The sequence below is a fragment of the Oncorhynchus mykiss genome, chromosome 5 (assembly GCF_013265735.2).
Source record: "Oncorhynchus mykiss isolate Arlee chromosome 5, USDA_OmykA_1.1, whole genome shotgun sequence".
Classification (NCBI taxonomy): Eukaryota; Metazoa; Chordata; class Actinopteri; order Salmoniformes; family Salmonidae; genus Oncorhynchus; species Oncorhynchus mykiss.
Genome location: NC_048569.1, coordinates 29877391 through 29894578, shown reverse-complemented (window position 1 = coordinate 29894578; position 17188 = coordinate 29877391). Strand labels below are relative to the sequence as shown.

Below are 17188 nucleotides of genomic sequence, written 5' to 3'. Positions count from 1 at the left end.
ACACCCTCCACACTCTAACTGATAAACAAGTAAACCAAAACAAACTTCTCTCAGGGACGGGGAGGGAAACAGGGCTGCCCAATAAGCCCAACACTATTTAACATCTACATTAATGAATTGGCAAAAACATTAGAAGAATCGGCAGCACTTGGTATCACCCTACACAACACTGAAATCAAGTGTCTGCTGTACGCAGATGACCTGGTGCTGCTGTCTCCCACTAAAGAGGGGTTACAGCAGCACCTAGATCATCTTCACAGGTTCTGTCAGACCTGTTAACCTAAAAAAAAAATATATATATAATGATATTCCATTATAGGTCTGGAAATAAGGATGACAAATATAAATTCTATTTGGACACAGTTCTATTAGAACACACCAAAAACTACACATATCTATGACTAAATATCAGTAACACGGGTAGCTTTCACATGGCTGTGAATGAGCTGAGAGACCAAGCAAGAAGAGCATTCTATGCCATTAAAAGGAACATCAAAATCGAAATTCCCATTAGAGAGAGAGAGAGAGAGAGAGAGAGAGAGACACACACACGGCGAGAGAGAGAGAGAGAGAGAGAGATGTGTATGTGTATATATATATATATATATATATTAGTTTTTTTTTGTTTTTTTTTCCCCCGATGTACTTTACTCAAACCAGTGAATATCACTTATTATAAATGAGATCATTAACTATCAGCTCTTGGAATATCCAGGGCCTATACTCTTCACATTTTGGTTATAAAACAACAAATCCAGAATTGATTAAAAACATCAAGGGACAGGACATCATAATCCTACTGGAAACATGGTGTCGTGGAGACATAGATACTCAGTGTCCCTCAGGCTATAGTGAAAGTTTACTACCATCAATCAAACATAAAAATGTTAAACGGGGCCGAGACTCAGGTGGAATCATCATTTGGCATAAGCAGGACTTAGCACTGAATGAAATGAAAAAAAGGTACCACTCACATTTGGCTAAAACTTAACAAAGGTACAATCTATTGTGACAATGATGTATACATACAGTGCCTTGCGAAAGTATTCGGCCCCCTTGAACTTGGCGACCTTTTGCCACATTTCAGGCTTCAAACATAAAGATATAAAACTGTATTTTTTTGTGAAGAATCAACAACAAGTGGGACACAATCATGAAGTGGAACGACATTTATTGGATATTTCAAACTTTTTTAACAAATCAAAAACTGAAAAATTGGGCGTGCAAAATTATTCAGCCCCCTTAAGTTAATACTTTGTAGCGCCACCTTTTGCTGCGATTACAGCTGTAAGTCGCTTGGGGTATGTCTCTATCAGTTTTGCACATCGAGAGACTGACATTTTTTCCCATTCCTCCTTGCAAAACAGCTCGAGCTCAGTGAGGTTGGATGGAGAGCATTTGTGAACAGCAGTTTTCAGTTCTTTCCACAGATTCTCGATTGGATTCAGGTCTGGACTTTGACTTGGCCATTCTAACACCTGGATATGTTTATTTTTGAACCATTCCATTGTAGATTTTGCTTTATGTTTTGGATCATTGTCTTGTTGGAAGACAAATCTCCGTCCCAGTCTCAGGTCTTTTGCAGACTCCATCAGGTTTCCTTCCAGAATGGTCCTGTATTTGGCTCCATCCATCTTCCCATCAATTTTAACCATCTTCACTGTCCCTGCTGAAGAAAAGCAAGCCCAAACCATGATGCTGCCACCACCATGTTTGACAGTGGGGATGGTGTGTTCAGCTGTGTTGCTTTTACGCCAAACATAACGTTTTGCATTGTTGCCAAAAAGTTCAATTTTGGTTTCATCTGACCAGAGCACCTTCTTCCACATGTTTGGTGTGTCTCCCAGGTGGCTTGTGGCAAACTTTAAACGACACTTTTTATGGATATCTTTAAGAAATGGCTTTCTTCTTGCCACTCTTCCATAAAGGCCAGATTTGTGCAATATACGACTGATTGTTGTCCTATGGACAGAGTCTCCCACCTAAGCTGTAGATCTCTGCAGTTCATCCAGAGTGATCATGGGCCTCTTGGCTGCATCTCTGATCAGTCTTCTCCTTGTATGAGCTGAAAGTTTAGAGGGACGGCCAGGTCTTGGTAGATTTGCAGTGGTCTGATACTCCTTCCATTTCAATATTATCGCTTGCACAGTGCTCCTTGGGATGTTTAAAGCTTGGTAATCTTTTTGTATCCAAATCCGGCTTTAAACTTCTTCACAACAGTCTCTCGGACCTGCCTGGTGTGTTCCTTGTTCTTCATGATGCTCTCTGCGCTTTTAACTGACCTCTGAGACTATCACAGTGCAGGTGCATTTATACGGAGACTTGATTACACACAGGTGGATTGTATTTATCATCATTAGTCATTTAGGTCAACATTGGATCATTCAGAGATCCTCACTGAACTTCTGGAGAGAGTTTGCTGCACTGAAAGTAAAGGGGCTGAATAATTTTGCACGCCCAATTTTTCAGTTTTTGATTTGTTAAAAAAGTTTGAAATATCCAATAAATGTCGTTCCACTTCATGATTGTGTACCACTTGTTGTTGATTCTTCACAAAAAATACAGTTTTCTATCTTTATGTTTGAAGCCTGAAATGTGGCAAAAGGTCGCAAAGTTCAAGGGGGCCGAATACTTTCGCAAGGCACTGTATGTGCAGCTTATGCTCCTCCTTCAGATTCATCATATTATGATGATCAGTTTTTTGACAATCTCCAGACAGAAATCATTACATTTCAGGCAGAGGGTAAAGTGCTTCTTTGTGGAGATTTCAATGCAAGAACAGGTTCTGAGCCTGACTACACTGATGCGGGAGGTAACCACCACATATTTGGACACCCCTCCTTGTACAGTAGCCCTATTATAAATAATAGAAACAGTCCTGACCAAATACTGAACAAAAATGGAAAAGAGTTAGTACATCTCTGTCGAGCCTTGGGCATGCTGTACATGCTTAATGGCAGAATCAGAGGGGACTCTTTAGGTCAGTTTACTTACTGCTCAGCTCTTGGGACAAGTGTAGTCGATTATGCCATCACTGACATTGACCCCTCCTCCATTAGTGCATTCACTGTCAGACCACAGACACCATTGTCAGATCACAGTCAGATCAACGTGTTTCTGAAGAAATTAACCGGCAATATTCATTCAAAAAAACAGCCCAATAAACTTTACAACATAAACCAATCGTACAGATGGGCTCCAAACAGTGCAGAGACATTCATTGAAACATTGAATTCAAATGAAATGATGAACTCTATACAGTTTTTCAATAACTCACAGTACCAAAACAATAAAGATGGTGTCAATTCAGCTACCCAAAACATCAACTGCATATTCCAAAAAGCAGCATCGAAAGCCAATTTGAGAAAACCAAAGCAATGCAACATCAGAAGCAAAAATCAAAATGTTTCTGACAAATGGTTTGATAATGAATGTAAAACAATTAGAAAACACCTAAGACAAATGTCAAACAAAAAACATAAGCAGCAAAACAACCCAGAGCTACGATATGAATACTTTGAAACTCTGAAACAGTATAAACAAACACTGAAATGCAAGAAATTGAATTATACCAACAAGACACTTGATGAAATTGAAAACGCAATTGACCAAAATCAGTTCTGGGACATGTGGAACAATTTAAGCACAACAAAGCCACAAGAATTAGCCATACAAGATGTAGGAATTTGGAAAACTTACTTTGATAATCTATACAAAAACATCCCACAAAAAGACTTACAACAGAACCAATTAGAAATTAAAGAAAAATTGAACATCCTTGAATCAGTCATTAAAAACAACCAAAATCCATTAGATTACCCAATAACCCAACAAGAACTAAATGAAAAGCTAAAATCTATTAAATCAAAAAAGGCTTGTGGTGTAGACAACATCAGAAATGAAATGCTGAAAAACAGCACACCTGAGTTGCAAAATGCTGTGCTTAAATTGTTCAACATGGTTTTAACTTCTGGCTGCTTCCCTGATGTCTGGAACCAGGGGCTCATCTCCCCTATCCACAAAAGTGGAGACAAATCAGACCCCAATAATTACAGGGGAATTTGCGTCAACAGTAACTTGGGAAAGATTTTCTGTAGCATTTTGAATTCAAGAATTCAAACCTTTCTTCAAGAAAAAAATGTAATAAGTAAATGTCAAATTGGCTTTCTTCCTAACCATCGCACTACTGACCATATATACACCTTACACACACTAATTAATAAACACGTCCACCAAAAAAAAGAGGGCAAAATCTTTGCTTGCTTTATTGACTTTAAAAAAGCATTTGATTCGATTTGGCACGAAGGGCTATTCTACAAAATTCTACAAAGTGGGCTTGGTGGTAAGGTGTATGACTTAATAAAATGTATGTACACAGAAAACAAGTGTGCAATAAAAATCAAAAACCAAAGAACAGAACTTTTTTCACAATGTCGAGGTGTGAGACAAGGCTGCAATTTGAGTCCAAATCTTTTCAACATTTATATCAATGAATTAGCAGACATGTTGGACCATTCTGCAGCCCCAGGACTCACACAATTTGACACAGAGGTGAAATACCTGCTATATGCTGATGACTTGGTACTTCTATCACCAACCAAAGAAGGTCTTCAACAAAACATGAATATTCTGGAGCAATATTGCCATAATTGGGCCCTGGCAGTAAATTTCCAAAAAACTAAAATCATGATTTTCCAAAAAAAACCCAGATGTCAGAAACACAAATGTAAATTCACCTTGAACAACACCTTAATTGAACACACAAAACATTACACCTACCTTGGTCTGACCATATCTGCATCGGGAAACTTTAATATGGCAGTGAATGCACTCAAAGAAAAAGCCCGCAGAGCAATGCATGCAATAAAAATGAAATTATTCAAAATCAACATCCCAATTAGAATTTGGACTAAAATATTTGACAGTGTAATCCTACCAATAGCACTTTATGGAAGTGAGGTTTGGGGGCCACTCAATAAACTGGATTTTAAAATGTGGGACAAACATCCAATTGAAGCCCTACATGCAGAATTCTGTCGGAAAATTCTACAAGTCCAGAGAAATACACCAACTAATGCATGTAGGGCAGAATTGGGCCGTTTTCCAGCAATAATGAAAATACAGAAAAGATCATTAAAATTTTGGCTACATCTAAATTCAAGTCCAAATTCGAGTCTGCAATTTAAAGCACTTCAAGACCAAGAGCTGAGCCCAGAAACGAGCCCTCTCAGTCAGATGGTGTTGGACCTCACCAACCAAGCTGACACCAGCACTGCTTCAAAAGAAAGAATTCCAATAAACAAAATCATGAACCAATCAAAGGAATCATATTTACAATACTGGAAAAACGAAACAAAATCCCAAAGCCGACTAAATTGCTATCTGACCCTAAACAGAGAATATGAATTGGCTGATTATCTCTACTCTGTCAGAGATACGAAGCAGAGACAGATCCTTACCAAGTACAGGCTGAGTGACCACCGATTGGCAATAGAAACCGGCAGACATAAAAAGACATGGCTACCCAAAGAGGAGCGTGTATGTGGTCACTGCATGACAGGGGAGGTAGAGACAGAGATGCACTTTCTCCTTTACTGTGATAAATATTCCTCACAGAGAGATTCATTATTCACAGAAATGACTACATATATTCCACATTTTTACAAATTGAACCCAGAGGAAAAACTAAGAATACTCATGGGCGAAGGAGCAATGGCTCCTCTTGCAGCCAAATATGTATTTTCCTGCCATAGCCTGAGGGACACTGAATAATAACATCTGCTTAGTAAACAGCAACTTACTTATTATTACTATTATTGTTATTACTATAATTATTAATGTTTACTGTAGACTTACCATTTTATTGTTATTATTTTTGTATTTAATTTTGTATTATTATTTACTACCATTTTATATTATTATTTGCTATCATTTACAATTTTGTTACAATGTATATTGTATACATTGTTGCTTTGGCTATATTGACACAATGTTTTACATGCCAATAAAGCAGCTTGAATTTGATTTTGAGAGAGAGAGAGAGAGAGAGACACACACACACGGCGAGAGAGAGAGAGAGAGAGAGACACACACGCACACGGCGAGAGAGAGACACGCACACGGCGAGAGAGAGACACACGCACACGGCGAGAGAGAGAGAGAGAGAGAGACACACACACGGCGAGAGAGAGAGAGAGAGAGAGAGACACACACGGCGAGAGAAAGAGAGAGAGAGACACACGGCGAGAGAAAGAGAGAGAGAGACACACGGCGAGAGAGAGAGAGAGAGACACACGGCGAGAGAGAGAGAGAGAGACACACGGCGAGAGAGAGAGAGAGAGACACACGGCGAGAGAGAGAGAGAGACACACACGGCGAGAGAGAGAGAGAGACACACGGCGAGAGAGAAAGAGAGAGAGAGACACACACGGCAAGAGAGACACACACACGGCGAGAGAGAAAGAGAGAGAGAGAGAGACACACACGGCGAGAGAGAGACGGCGAGAGAGAGAGAGAGAGACGGCGAGAGAGAGACACGGCGAGAGAGAGAGAGAGAGAGAGACACGGCGAGAGAGAGAGAGAGAGAGAGACACACACGGCCAGAGAGAGAGAGCGAGAGACACACACAAGGCGAGAGAGAGAGAGCGAGAGACACACACAAGGCGAGAGAGAGCGAGAGACACACACAAGGCGAGAGAGAGCGAGAGACACACACAAGGCGAGAGAGAGCGAGAGACACACACAAGGCGAGAGAGAGCGAGAGACACACACAAGGCGAGAGAGAGCGAGAGACACACACAAGGCGAGAGAGAGCGAGAGACACACACAAGGCGAGAGAGAGCGAGAGACACACACAAGGCGAGAGAGAACGAGAGACACACACAAGGCGAGAGAGAGCGAGAGACACACACAAGGCGAGAAGAGAGCGAGAGACACACACAGAGCGAGAGACACACACAAGGCGAGAGAGAGAGAGACACACACGGCGAGAGAGAGAGAGAGAGAGACACACACAAGGCGAGAGAGAGAGAGCGAGAGACACACAAGGCGAGAGAGAGCGAGAGACACACACAAGGCGAGAGAGAGCGAGAGACACACACAAGGCGAGAGAGAGCGAGAGACACACACAAGGCGAGAGAGACCGAGAGACACACACAGAGCGAGAGACACACACAAGGCGAGAGAGAGACACACACAAGGCGAGAGAGAGACACACACAAGGCGAGAGAGAGACACACACAAGGCGAGAGAGAGAGAGAGACACGCACACGGCGAGAGAGAGAGAGAGACACGCACACGGCGAGAGAGAGAGAGAGAGAGACACGCACACGGCGAGAGAGAGAGAGACACGCACACGGCGAGAGAGAGAGAGAGACACACGCACACGGCGAGAGAGAGAGAGGCACACACACGGCGAGAGAGAGAGAGGCACACACACGGCGAGAGAGAGAGAGAGACACACACAAGACGAGAGAGAGCGAGAGACACACACAAGACGAGAGAGAGCGAGAGACACACAAGATGAGAGACAGCGAGAGACACACAAGATGAGAGACAGCGAGAGACACACAAGATGAGAGAGAGCGAGAGACACAGCGAGAAATGGGACAGGGAGAAAAATGTAAATCAGGAGAGAACGCCAGAGAGGAGCCTTGGCAGTACAATTAGACATCCAACCAGACAAACTGTGTTAAGAGAGTCAGACAGGAAGCCAGAGGAGCAGTGTGAAACCATGCTTACAGTATTGGGGTTGGTGAGGTTTCTGGCGTCAGTCAGCCAACTGCTGAGGTGGTTGTATGTGCTTCTCCTGTGGCACACACAGAAAAGGACATTAGTTACCATGGGACAAAACAGATTGTGCCACATCCTAAGTGGGATCAAAGGTGCGGTGGTGAGATATGGCGACATGTCTGTGGGCCTGTATCTAAAAACCTTTCACTAATAGAAAAGACGTTCTGACATTAGTTCTTAGTCTGAGGCAAAATTACAGTTTGGGAAAACAGGAGGGCAACAGGATGCAGACTCCATGTTTGCTCAGGTAGACGGGGGGCACTTCATTGTATCGGTCTCTTTTCCTCTCCTACTCAAATGTAGGCCTCCAGACACAGACCAACGTTAATTCCAGACAGATGATCTGAAGGGTGTGTTGTGTATTGTAGAACAGGCTGAGGGGGCCAGGAAGACTAGGATGAAGTTGACCCTAGAGGCTGATCTGAGGTCAGTTATGCGTTTCTCAACCTAACGGTTTAGTTTAGGAGCATCTGACCCCAGATCTGGACCTACAGGAAACTACTACCTGGAGCTTCAATGTTCGGACACATCTGTGTGTGTGTGTACCTGGTGATGTCGTAGACCATGTGTGTGTGTGTGTGTACCTGGTGATGTCGTAGACCATGTGTGTGTGTGTGTGTACCTGGTGATGTCGTAGACCATGTGTGTGTGTGTGTGTGTGTGTGTACCTGGGGATGTTGTAGACCATGTGTGTGTGTGTGTGTACCTGGTGATGTCGTAGACCATGTGTGTGTGTGTGTGTGTGTGTGTACCTGGTGATGTCGTAGACCGTGTGTGTGTGTGTGTACCTGGTGATGTCGTAGACCGTGTGTGTGTGTGTGTACCTGGTGATGTCGTAGACCGTGTGTGTGTGTGTACCTGGTGATGTCGTATACCATGTGTGTGTATGTGTGTGTGTGTGTGTACCTGGTGATGTCGTAGACCATGTGTGTGTGTGTGTGTGTGTGTGTACCTGGTGATGTCGTAGACCGTGTGTGTGTGTGTACCTGGTGATGTCGTAGACCGTGTGTGTGTGTGTGTGTGTGTGTGTACACCTGGGGATGTTGTAGACCATGAGTGTGTGTGTGTGTGTGTGTGTACCTGGTGATGTCGTAGACCATGTGTGTGTGTGTGTGTGTGTGTGTGTGTACCTGGTGATGTAGTAGACCATGAGTGTGTGTGTGTACCTGGTGATGTCGTAGACCGTGTGTGTGTACCTGGTGATGTCGTAGACCATGAGTGTGTGTGTGTGTGTGTGTGTACACCTGGTGATGTCGTAGACCATGAGTGTGTGTGTGTGTACCTGGGGATGTCGTAGACCATGTGTGTGTGTGTGTACCTGGGGATGTCGTAGACCTTGTGTGAGTGTGTGTGTACCTGGTGATGTCGTAGACCGTGTGTGAATGTGTGTGTGTGTGTACCTGGTGATGTCGTAGACCATGAGTGTGTGTGTGGGTGTACCTGGTGATGTCGTAGACCATGAGTGTGAGTGTGGGTGTACCTGGTGATGTCGTAGACCATGAGTGTGTGTGTGTGTGTACCTGGTGATGTCGTAGACCATGTGTGTGTGTTTGTGTACCTGGTGATGTAGTAGACCATGAGTGTGTGTGTGTACGTGTGTGTACCTGGTGATGTCGTAGACCATGAGTGTGTGTGTGTACCTGGTGATGTCGTAGACCATGAGTGTGTGTGTGTGTACCTGGTGATGTCGTAGACCATGTGTGTGAGTGTGTGTGTGTGTGTGTGTGCGTACCTGGTGATGTCGTAGACCATGAGTGTGTGTGTGTGTGTACCTGGTGATGTAGTAGACCATGAGTGTGTGTGTGTGTACCTGGTGATGTCGTAGACCATGAGTGTGTGTGTGTACCTGGTGATGTCGTAGACCGTGTGTGTGTGTGTACCTGGTGATGTCGTAGACCGTGTGTGTGTGTGTGTGTACCTGGTGATGTCGTAGACCATGAGTGTGTGTGTGCGTGTGTGTGTGTGTGTGTACACCTGGTGATGTCGTAGACCATGAGTGTGTGTGTGTGTGTGTGTGTGTGTGTACCTGGGGATGTCGTAGACCATGTGTGTGTGTGTGTGTGTGTGTGTGTACCTGGTGATGTCGTAGACCTTGTGTGTGAGTGTGTGTGTGTGTGTGTGTGTGTACCTGGGGATGTCGTAGACCATGAGTGTGTGTGTGTGTGTACCTGGTGATGTCGTAGACCATGTGTGTGTGTGTGTGTGTACCTGGTGATGTCGTAGACCATGTGTGTGAGTGTGTGTGTGTGTGTGTGTGTGTACCTGGGGATGTCGTAGACCATGAGTGTGTGTGTGTGTACCTGGGGATGTCGTAGACCATGAGTGTGTGTGTGTGTGTGTGTACCTGGTGATGTCGTAGACCGTGTGTGTGTGTGTACCTGGTGATGTTGTAGACCGTGTGTGTGTACCTGGTGATGTCGTAGACCATGTGTGTGTGTGTGTACCTGGTGATGTCGTAGACCGTGTGTGTGTGTGTGTGTGTGTGTGTGTGTGTGTACCTGGGGATGTCGTAGACCATGTGTGTGTGTGTGTGTGTGTGTACCTGGTGATGTCGTAGACCGTGTGTGTGTGTGTGTGTGTGTGTGTGTACCTGGTGATGTCGTAGACCATGAGTGTGTGTGTGTGTGTGTGTGTGTGTGTGTGTACCTGGTGATGTCGTAGACCATGAGTGTGTGTGTGTGTGTGTACCTGGTGATGTCGTAGACCATGCGTGTGTGTGTGTGCGTGTGTGTGTACCTGGTGATGTCGTAGACCATGCGTGTGTGTGTGTGTGTGTACCTGGTGATGTAGTAGACCATGAGTGTGTGTGTGTGTGTGTGTACCTGGTGATGTCGAAGACCATGAGTGTGTGTGTGTACCTGGTGATGTCGTAGACCGTGTGTGTGTACCTGGTGATGTCGTAGACCGTGTGTGTGTGTGTGTACCTGGTGATGTCGTAGACCATGAGTGTGTGTGTGTGTGTGTGTGTGTGTGTGTGTGTGTGTGTGTGTACACACCTGGTGATGTCGTAGACCATGAGTGTATGTGTGTGTGTGTGTGTGTGTACCTGGGGATGTCGTAGACCATGTGTGTGTGTGTGTGTGTGTGTGTGTGTGTGTGTGTGTGTACCTGGTGATGTCGTAGACCCTGTGTGAGTGTGTGTGTACCTGGTGATGTCGTAGACCGTGTGTGAATGTGTGTGTGTACCTGGTGATGTCGTAGACCATGAGTGTGTGTGTGGGTGTACCTGGTGATGTCGTAGACCATGAGTGTGTGCGTGTGTGTACCTGGTGATGTCGTAGACCATGTGTGTGTGTGTGTACCTGGTGATGTCGTAGACCATGAGTGTGTGTGTGTGTGTGTGTGTACCTGGTGATGTAGTAGACCATGAGTGTGTGTGTGTACGTGTGTGTACCTGGTGATGTCGTAGACCATGAGTGTGTGTGTGTGTGTACCTGGTGATGTCGTAGACCATGAGTGTGTGTGTGTGTGTGTGTACCTGGGGATGTCGTAGACCATGAGTGTGTGTGTGTGTGTGTACCTGGGGATGTCGTAGACCATGAGTGTGTGTGTGTGTGTGTACCTGGTGATGTCGTAGACCATGTGTGTGTGTGTGTGTGTGTGTGTGTGTACCTGGTGATGTCGTAGACCATGTGTGTGAGTGTGTGTGTGTGTGTGTGTGTGTACCTGGGGATGTCGTAGACCATGAGTGTGTGTGTGTGTGTGTGTACCTGGGGATGTCGTAGACCATGAGTGTGTGTGTGTGTGTGTGTACCTGGGGATGTCGTAGACCATGAGTGTGTGTGTGTAACTGGTGATGTCGTAGACCATGTGTGTACTTGGTGATGTCGTAGACCATGTGTGTGTGTGTGTGTGTGTACCTGGTGATGTCGTAGACCGTGTGTGTGTGCGTGTGTGTGTGTGTGTGTGTACCTGGTGATGTCGTAGACCGTGTCTGTGTGTGTACCTGGTGATGTTGTAGACCGTGTGTGTGTAACTGGTGATGTCGTAGACCATGTGTGTGTACCTGGTGATGTCGTAGACCGTGTGTGTGTGTGTGTGTGTGTGTGTGTGTACCTGGGGATGTCGTAGACCATGTGTGTGTGTGTGTGTGTGTGTGTGTGTGTGTGTGTGTACCTGGTGATGTCGTAGACCGTGTGTGTGTGTGTGTGTGTGTGTGTGTACCTGGTGATGTCGTAGAACGTGTGTGAATGTGTGTGTGTGTGTACCTGGTGATGTCGTAGACCATGTGTGTGTGTGTGTGTGTGTACCTGGGGATGTCGTAGACCATATGTGTGTGTGTGTGTGTGTGTACCTGGTGATGTCGTAGACCATGTGTGTGTGTGTGTGTGTGTGTGTGTACCTGGTGATGTCGTAGACCGTGTGTGTGTGTGTGTGTACCTGGTGATGTCGTAGACCTTGTGTGAGTGTGTGTGTGTGTGTGTACCTGGTGATGTCGTAGACCGTGTGTGAATGTGTGTGTGTGTGTACCTGGTGATGTCGTAGACCATGAGTGTGTGTGTGTGTGTGTGTGTACCTGGTGATGTCGTAGACCATGTGTGTGTGTGTGTATACCTGGTGATGTCGTAGACCATGAGTGTGTGTGTGTGTGTGTACCTGGTGATGTCGTAGACCATGAGTGTGTGTGTGTACACCTGGTGATGTCGTAGACCATGAGTGTATGTGTGTGTGTGTGTGTGTGTGTGTACCTGGGGATGTCGTAGACCATGTGTGTGTGTGTGTGTGTGTGTGTACCTGGTGATGTCGTAGACCTTGTGTGAGTGTGTGTGTACCTGGTGATGTCGTAGACCGTGTGTGAATGTGTGTGTGTACCTGGTGATGTCGTAGACCATGAGTGTGTGTGTGGGTGTACCTGGTGATGTCGTAGACCATGAGTGTGTGTGTGTGTGTACCTGGTGATGTCGTAGACCATGTGTGTGTGTGTACCTGGTGATGTCGTAGACCATGAGTGTGTGTGTGTGTGTGTACCTGGTGATGTAGTAGACCATGAGTGTGTGTGTGTACGTGTGTGTACCTGGTGATGTCGTAGACCATGAGTGTGTGTGTGTGTGTGTGTGTACCTGGTGATGTCGTAGACCATGAGTATGTGTGTGTGTGTGTGTACCTGGGGATGTCGTAGACCATGAGTGTGTGTGTGTGTGTACCTGGGGATGTCGTAGACCATGAGCGTGTGTGTGTGTGTGTACCTGGTGATGTCGTAGATCATGTGTGTGTGTGTGTGTGTGTGTACCTGGTGATGTCGTAGACCATGTGTGTGAGTGTGTGTGTGTGTGTGTGTACCTGGGGATGCCGTAGACCATGAGTGTGTGTGTGTGTGTGTACCTGGGGATGTCGTAGACCATGTGTGTGTGTGTGTACCTGGTGATGTCGTAGACCATGAGTGTGTGTGTGTGTGTGTACCTGGTGATGTAGTAGACCATGAGTGTGTGTGTGTACGTGTGTGTACCTGGTGATGTCGTAGACCATGAGTGTGTGTGTGTGTGTGTGTGTACCTGGTGATGTCGTAGACCATGAGTATGTGTGTGTGTGTGTGTACCTGGGGATGTCGTAGACCATGAGTGTGTGTGTGTGTGTACCTGGGGATGTCGTAGACCATGAGCGTGTGTGTGTGTGTGTACCTGGTGATGTCGTAGATCATGTGTGTGTGTGTGTGTGTGTGTACCTGGTGATGTCGTAGACCATGTGTGTGAGTGTGTGTGTGTGTGTGTGTACCTGGGGATGCCGTAGACCATGAGTGTGTGTGTGTGTGTGTACCTGGGGATGTCGTAGACCATGAGTGTGTGTGTGTGTGTGTACCTGGGGATGTCGTAGACCATGAGTGTGTGTGTGTAACTGGTGATGTCGTAGACCATGTGTGTGTGTGTATTTGGTGATGTCGTAGACCATGTGTGTGTGTGTGTGTGTGTAACTGGTGATGTCGTAGACCGTGTGTGTGTGTGTGTGTGTGTGTGTGTGTGTGTGTACCTGGTGATGTCGTAGACCGTGTCTGTGTGTGTACCTGGTGATGTCGTAGACCGTGTGTGTGTGTGTGTGTGTGTGTACCTGGGGATGTCGTAGACCATGTGTGTGTGTGTGTGTGTGTGTGTGTACCTGGTGATGTCGTAGACCGTGTGTGTGTGTGTGTGTGTGTGTGTGTGTACCTGGTGATGTCGTAGACCGTGTGTGTGTGTGTGTGTGTGTGTGTGTACCTGGTGATGTCGTAGAACGTGTGTGAATGTGTGTGTGTGTGTACCTGGTGATGTCGTAGACCATGTGTGTGTGTGTGTGTACCTGGGGATGTCGTAGACCATGTGTGTGTGTGTGTGTGTGTGTGTGTGTACCTGGTGATGTCGTAGACCATGTGTGTGTGTGTGTGTACCTGGTGATGTCGTAGACCGTGTGTGTGTGTGTGTACCTGGTGATGTCGTAGACCTTGTGTGAGTGTGTGTGTGTACCTGGTGATGTCGTAGACCGTGTGTGAATGTGTGTGTGTGTGTGTGTACCTGGTGATGTCGTAAACCATGAGTGTGTGTGTGTGTGTGTGTACCTGGTGATGTCGTAGACCATGTGTGTGTGTGTGTGTACCTGGTGATGTCGTAGACCATGAGTGTGTGTGTGTGTGTGTGTGTGCGCGCGTGTGTGTACCTGGTGATGTCGTAGACCATGAGTGTGTGTATGTGTGTACCTGGTGATGTCGTAGACCATGAGTGTGTTTGTGTGTGTGTGTGTACCTGGGGATGTCGTAGACCATGAGTGTGTGTGTGTGTACGTGTGTGTGTACCTGGGGATGTTGTAGACCATGAGTGTGTGTGTGTGTACCTGGTGATGTCGTAGACCATGTGTGTGTGTGTGTGCGTGTGTGTGTACCTGGTGATGTCGTAGACCATGAGTGTGTGTGTGTGTGTACCTGGTGATGTAGTAGACCATGAGTGTGTGTGTGTGTGTGTGTGTACCTGGTGATGTCGTAGACCATGAGTGTGTGTGTGTACCTGGTGATGTCGTAGACCGTGTGTGTGTGTGTACCTGGTGATGTCGTAGACCGTGTGTGTGTGTGTGTGTGTACCTGGTGATGTCGTAGACCATGAGTGTGTGTGTGTGTGTGTGTGTGTGTGTGTGTACAACTGGTGATGTCGTAGACCATGAGTGTGTGTGTGTGTGTGTGTGTGTGTACCTGGGGATGTCGTAGACCATGTGTGTGTGTGTGTGTACCTGGTGATGTCGTAGACCTTGTGTGAGTGTGTGTGTACCTGGTGATGTCGTAGACCGTGTGTGAATGTGTGTGTGTGTGTGTGTACCTGGTGATGTCGTAGACCATGAGTGTGTGTGTGGGTGTACCTGGTGATGTCGTAGACCATGAGTGTGTGTGTGTGTGTACCTGGTGATGTCGTAGACCATGTGTGTGTGTGTGTGTACCTGGTGATGTCGTAGACCATGAGTGTGTGTGTGTGTGTACCTGGTGATGTAGTAGACCATGAGTGTGTGTGTGAACGTGTGTGTACCTGGTGATGTCGTAGACCATGAGTGTGTGTGTGTGTGTGTGTGTGTGTACCTGGTGATGTCGTAGACCATGAGTGTGTGTGTGTGTGTGTGTGTACCTGGTGATGTCGTAGACCATGTGTGTGTGTGTGTGCGTGTGTGTGTACCTGGTGATGTCGTAGACCATGCGTGTGTGTGTGTGTGTACCTGGTGATGTAGTAGACCATGAGTGTGTGTGTGTGTGTGTGTACCTGGTGATGTCGTAGACCATGAGTGTGTGTGTGTACCTGGTGATGTCGTAGACCGTGTGTGTGTGTGTGTGTACCTGGTGATGTCGTAGACCGTGTGTGTGTGTGTGTGTACCTGGTGATGTCGTAGACCGTGTGTGAATGTGTGTGTGTGTACCTGGTGATGTCGTAGACCATGAGTGTGTGTGTGGGTGTACCTGGTGATGTCGTAGACCATGAGTGTGTGTGTGTGTGTACCTGGTGATGTCGTAGACCATGTGTGTGTGTGTGTACCTGGTGATGTCGTAGACCATGAGTGTGTGTGTGTGTACCTGGTGATGTAGTAGACCATGAGTGTGTGTGTGTACGTGTGTGTACCTGGTGATGTCGTAGACCATGAGTGTGTGTGTGTGTGTGTACCTGGTGATGTCGTAGACCATGAGTGTGTGTGTGTGTGTGTGTGTGTACCTGGGGATGTCGTAGACCATGAGTGTGTGTGTGTGTGTACCTGGGGATGTCGTAGACCATGAGTGTGTGTGTGTGTGTGTGTACCTGGGGATGTTGTAGACCATGAGTGTGTGTGTGTGTGTACCTGGTGATGTCGTAGACCATGTGTGAGTGTGTGTGTGTGTGTGTGTACCTGGTGATGTCGTAGACCATGTGTGTGAGTGTGTGTGTGTGTGTGTACCTGGGGATGTCGTAGACCATGAGTGTGTGTGTGTGTGTACCTGGGGATGTCGTAGACCATGAGTGTGTGTGTGTGTGTGTACCTGGGGATGTCGTAGACCATGAGTGTGTGTGTGTAACTGGTGATGTCGTAGACCATGTGTGTGTGTGTACTTGGTGATGTCGTAGACCATGTGTGTGTGTGTGTGTGTGTGTGTGTGTGTGTGTGTACCTGGTGATGTCGTAGACCGTGTGTGTGTGTGTGTGTGTGTGTGTACCTGGTGATGTCGTAGACCGTGTGTGTGTGTGTACCTGGTGATGTTGTAGACCGTGTGTGTGTACCTGGTGATGTCGTAGACCATGTGTGTGTGTGTGTACCTGGTGATGTCGTAGACCGTGTGTGTGTGTGTGTGTGTGTGTGTACCTGGGGATGTCGTAGACCATGTGTGTGTGTGTGTGTGTGTGTGTGTGTGTACCTGGTGATGTCGTAGACCGTGTGTGTGTGTGTGTGTGTGTGTGTGTGTACCTGGTGATGTCGTAGACCGTGTGTGAATGTGTGTGTGTGTGTACCTGGTGATGTCGTAGACCATGTGTGTGTGTGTGTGTGTGTGTGTGTGTGTACCTGGTGATGTCGTAGACCATGTGTGTGTGTGTGTGTGTGTGTACCTGGTGATGTCGTAGACCGTGTGTGTGTGTGTGTGTACCTGGTGATGTCGTAGACCTTGTGTGAGTGTGTGTGTGTGTGTACCTGGTGATGTCGTAGACCGTGTGTGAATGTGTGTGTGTGTGTACCTGGTGATGTCGTAGACCATGAGTGTGTGTGTGTGTGTACCTGGTGATGTCGTAGACCATGTGTGTGTGTGTGTGTACCTGGTGATGTCGTAGACCATGAGTGTGTGTGTGTGTGCGTGTGTGTACCTGGTGATGTCGTAGACCATGAGTGTGTGTATGTGTGTACCTGGTGATGTCGTAGACCATGAGTGTGTGTGTGTGTGTGTGTGTACCTGGGGATGTCGTAGACCATGTGTGTGTGTGTGTACCTGGGGATG

At 46.6% G+C, this 17188-nt stretch overlaps 1 protein-coding gene across 1 annotated transcript in view; it reads right to left on the bottom strand.

Moving 5' to 3' along the window:
- LOC110523590 (ras-related protein Rab-14) overlaps positions 1-17188 on the bottom strand; it is a 43315-nt gene that overhangs the window by 8345 nt on the left and 17782 nt on the right. The window contains exon 5 of the mRNA XM_036977244.1: positions 7741-7807. Coding sequence (XP_036833139.1) covers positions 7741-7807 — 67 coding nt within the window. The remainder of the gene's footprint in view (positions 1-7740; positions 7808-17188) is intronic.